The following is a 3398-nucleotide window of genomic DNA, read 5'->3' on the forward strand; positions in this document are numbered from 1 at the left end:
TCTCTCTGACCTGTCTGTCTCTCTGACCTGTCTGTCTCTCTGGTTATTACCCATGGTGATGATGAGGCTGGAGTCTGTATCTTCCTCCACCAGCAGGAACTCCTCCTCCTCCTCCGGAGCCCCGCCCCCAGCAGGAGGCGGCAGCAGCAAAGCATCATGGGAGACGAGCAGCGGGCCGGAGCGCGGCGGCAGCAGCAAAGCATCATGGGAGACGAGCAGCGGGCCGGAGCGCGGCGGCAGCAGCAAAGCATCATGGGAGCGCGGCGGTCGGGGGCTGAGTCTGAGACGTTTAGAGACCGGGTTCATTCTGGAGACACATGACCTCTGGAACGATGACATCATCACACCTGACGTTATGACATCATCACACCATGTGTGTGTGTGTGTGTGCGTGTGCGTGTGTGTGTGTGTGTGTGTGTGTGCGTGTCTCTGTGTGTGTGTCTTTCTGTAATTCTGTGTGTGTCTCTATGTGTGTGTGTGTCTCTCTGTGTGTGTGCGTGTGTCTCTGGGTGTGTGTGTGTGTCTCTGAGTGTGTGTGTGTGTGTGTGTGTTTATGTGTGTGTGTGTGTGTGTGTTTATGTGTTTGTGTGTGTGTGTGTGTGTTAGCTCCTGTTAGCTCCTGTTAGCATGGTGGGCTCCAGCTATGAGAGACCAGCAGACTCTGGTGTCCAGTAACAAGATGGCGGATTGGATTAAAACCAACACGCGCCTTCTGGGTGAAAGTATTAACATTATATTACCATATTAGACTGGGTTTAGCGTCATGTAGCGTCATTTCCGGCCGTAGCTGTATCCCTTCAAGCCACATGCTAACAGCTAACAAGCGGCTAGGTGACGTTACGCACCTACCGACAGACGGACTACAGACGGTGTCCCGTTGTCCCCGTTTCCCGGTCTCCGGTCCAACACTCGCACTAACGGTCCAGGCACGGGTCGCTTTAACCCGGTTTAAGACGCTAAACTCGGTCACAGAAGAGACAAAATTACCCGCCACAACCACAACAACGAGACGCTTCCGCGAAGACCTACACTTCCGGCTGTGCGTCATTACGTAATTGTTACGTTGACAACGTCTTGACTCTGAAGAAATCTTCTTTATTTTATCTGTTATTTATTAAGCTATATTACGTCAATTTTATAATCTATGTTCATGAACCGGGATTTGTGACTTTGAATATTACATTTTTTTATATAAATTTAAAAATAAGCTTCAGTTTATTTGGCGGGCTGCAAACCGCTGTTATGGTGTCTCGCGCCCCCTGCTGTACCGGAGACAGAAACACAACAACATTAAACCTTTATTTAAATACATTAAATGTATTTATTGGTGATTTTATCAACCTTTAATAATTTTTATGTCCACAAAATGAAGATTCTTCAACCAGAAAAAGCCCGAACCACCAGACTCCATGTAAATAATCACTACTTTTAGTGTGTATAGAGCAGCATATCTCCACCAGACTCCATGTAAATAATCACTACTTTTAGTGTGTATAGAGCAGCATATCTCCACCAGACTCCATGTAAATAATCACTACTTTTAGCGTGTATAGAGCAGCATATTTCCACCAGACTCGATGTAAATAATCACTACTTTTAGTGTGTATAGAGCAGCATATTTCCACCAGACTCCATGTAAATAATCACTACTTTTAGCGTGTATAGAGCAGCATATCTCCACCAGACTCCATGTAAATAATCACTACTTTTAGCGTATATAGCTCTATACACATTGGCACTGAACTAGATATCTGTAAAAGTCCTGATTAGTTACATGGAGTCTGGTGGGTTTAACGTTAGAATGACAAACAGCTGAAGGTCCAAAAATAAAACTTTATTAAAACATTAAGTTAAAAACAACAAATCGGAGCAGGTTGTGACATCACAGCGTTGACGTCATAAGGGAGGTGCCCCCCGATGGGCGGGGCTCAGCGCCTTCAGAGCAGCCGCCGGTCTCTTCAGCTCCCTCATCACCTGCAGACCGAAGGCTCTGACGGGACGCAGACCGACCCGGGACCGGCCCGGGGGGGCAGGGGGGGTGCACATGTTCTGCAGGGGGGGGGGGGGGGGGGGGGGGGGGGGGAGAAGACAAGTAGTTATATTTCAGGAAGAAAGTTGTGTAAAAACTACTCAACGCTGTTAGACTCTATATTATTTATATTATGTAGACTCCATACCCGGGGCGTGGCCGGTGCGGGGGGGCGGTCCTGCAAGTCTCCGGCCCCCCCCGGGGTGCTCCGGTGGAAAAGGGACTCCCGCCGCCGCGTGCACGGGCTCGCGGCCAGCACGGCCCCGAAGCCGTAGGGCGCGGTCACCTTATCCACGTGCGGCAGCGACATGGCGGCGCGTGTGGACAGGTCCGTGTCCGCGGCTGCTGCCTCCCGGGGGGTCCGGGACCGCGGCTGGCGGAGCAGGACGCCCAGAGGCGCCGGCCCTGCGGCCGGGGGGCTCCTCGCCGGCCCGGCGTCCTCCTCGGGGTCCGACAGCAGCCGGGTCCGGTCTGGGGAGCGGGGCCGCGGGGACGCGAACCGCGGACTGCGCGACGGGATGATGAAGCGCGGGATCTTCTGAGGGGTCAGAACCAGAGTGCGCAGACATGAGCCGGGTTTCAGGGCGGACATGGTGGTGGTGGGGGGCAGTTAGGACTCAGATTAAATCTGTGGAAAAAACAACAACTCATGTTTACATAAAAGTAGTGATTATTTGCATGGAGTCTGGTGGAGATATGCTGCTCTATACACACTAAAAGTAGTGATTATTTACATGGAGTCTGGTGGAGATATGCTGCTCTATACATGCTAAAAGTAGTGATTATTTGCATGGAGTCTGGTGGAGATATGCTGCTCTATACACGCTAAAAGTAGTGATTATTTACATGGAGTCTGGTGGAGATATGCTGCTCTATACACACTAAAAGTAGTGATTATTTACATGGAGTCTGGTGGAGATATGCTGCTCTATACACACTAAAAGTAGTGATTATTTACATGGAGTCTGGTGGGTTCGGTGATGGGGATTTCATTTTCATGTTAAACTAAAAGGATCTTACTCTTTAACTAAAAGGTCTATCTCTGTAGGGATCCATCCCATAATGTTGTCAGACACTGAGAATAATAATCTGGGGGCCGGCTCCCCCCGACCAGGCAGATCACAACCTAAGACCACTTTACCTTGAAGAGCAGAGTCGAGATCGTCTTCCCTCAGTTTAGACTCCTTTGGCTGAACGCTTCTTTATCACAGCTCTGCAGCTGCAGCCAATCAGAGCTCCTCTCTGCAGCTGCAGCCAATCAGAGCTCCTCTAAATAAGTAAATAAAAACTTAATAAGTCTTTAAATCAGACAAATAGCAATTAAAATCCCTCCAATTCAAAAACAATAAAAAGTTTATATAAATCGTCA

General features: G+C 49.3%; 1 protein-coding gene across 1 annotated transcript; it reads right to left on the minus strand.

Moving 5' to 3' along the window:
- Window positions 1-1896: 1896 nt before the first annotated feature.
- On the minus strand, window positions 1897-2621 carry LOC117940228 (C2 calcium-dependent domain-containing protein 4A-like). Its single transcript, XM_034865579.1, has 2 exons — window positions 2178-2621; window positions 1897-2049 (listed from the first exon to the last, which is right to left on the minus strand). The coding sequence occupies exons 1-2, from the start codon at window positions 2619-2621 to the stop codon at window positions 1897-1899; spliced, it is 597 nt and encodes a 198-aa protein (XP_034721470.1).
- Between the last annotated feature and the right edge of the window lie 777 nt (window positions 2622-3398).

Source organism: Etheostoma cragini, unplaced genomic scaffold (assembly GCF_013103735.1).
Source record: "Etheostoma cragini isolate CJK2018 unplaced genomic scaffold, CSU_Ecrag_1.0 ScbMSFa_1989, whole genome shotgun sequence".
Lineage (NCBI taxonomy): Eukaryota > Metazoa > Chordata > Actinopteri > Perciformes > Percidae > Etheostoma > Etheostoma cragini.

Excerpts from the sequence above, each read along its gene's own strand:
- LOC117940228 (XM_034865579.1), bottom strand. The coding sequence starts at position 2,621 with ATGTCCGCCCTGAAACCCGGCTCATGTCTGCGCACTCTGGTTCTGACC. Across the intron at positions 2,050-2,177 it reads CCGCACCGGCCACGCCCCGG|AACATGTGCACCCCCCCTGC; the intron begins GTATGGAGTCTA and ends CCCCCCCTGCAG.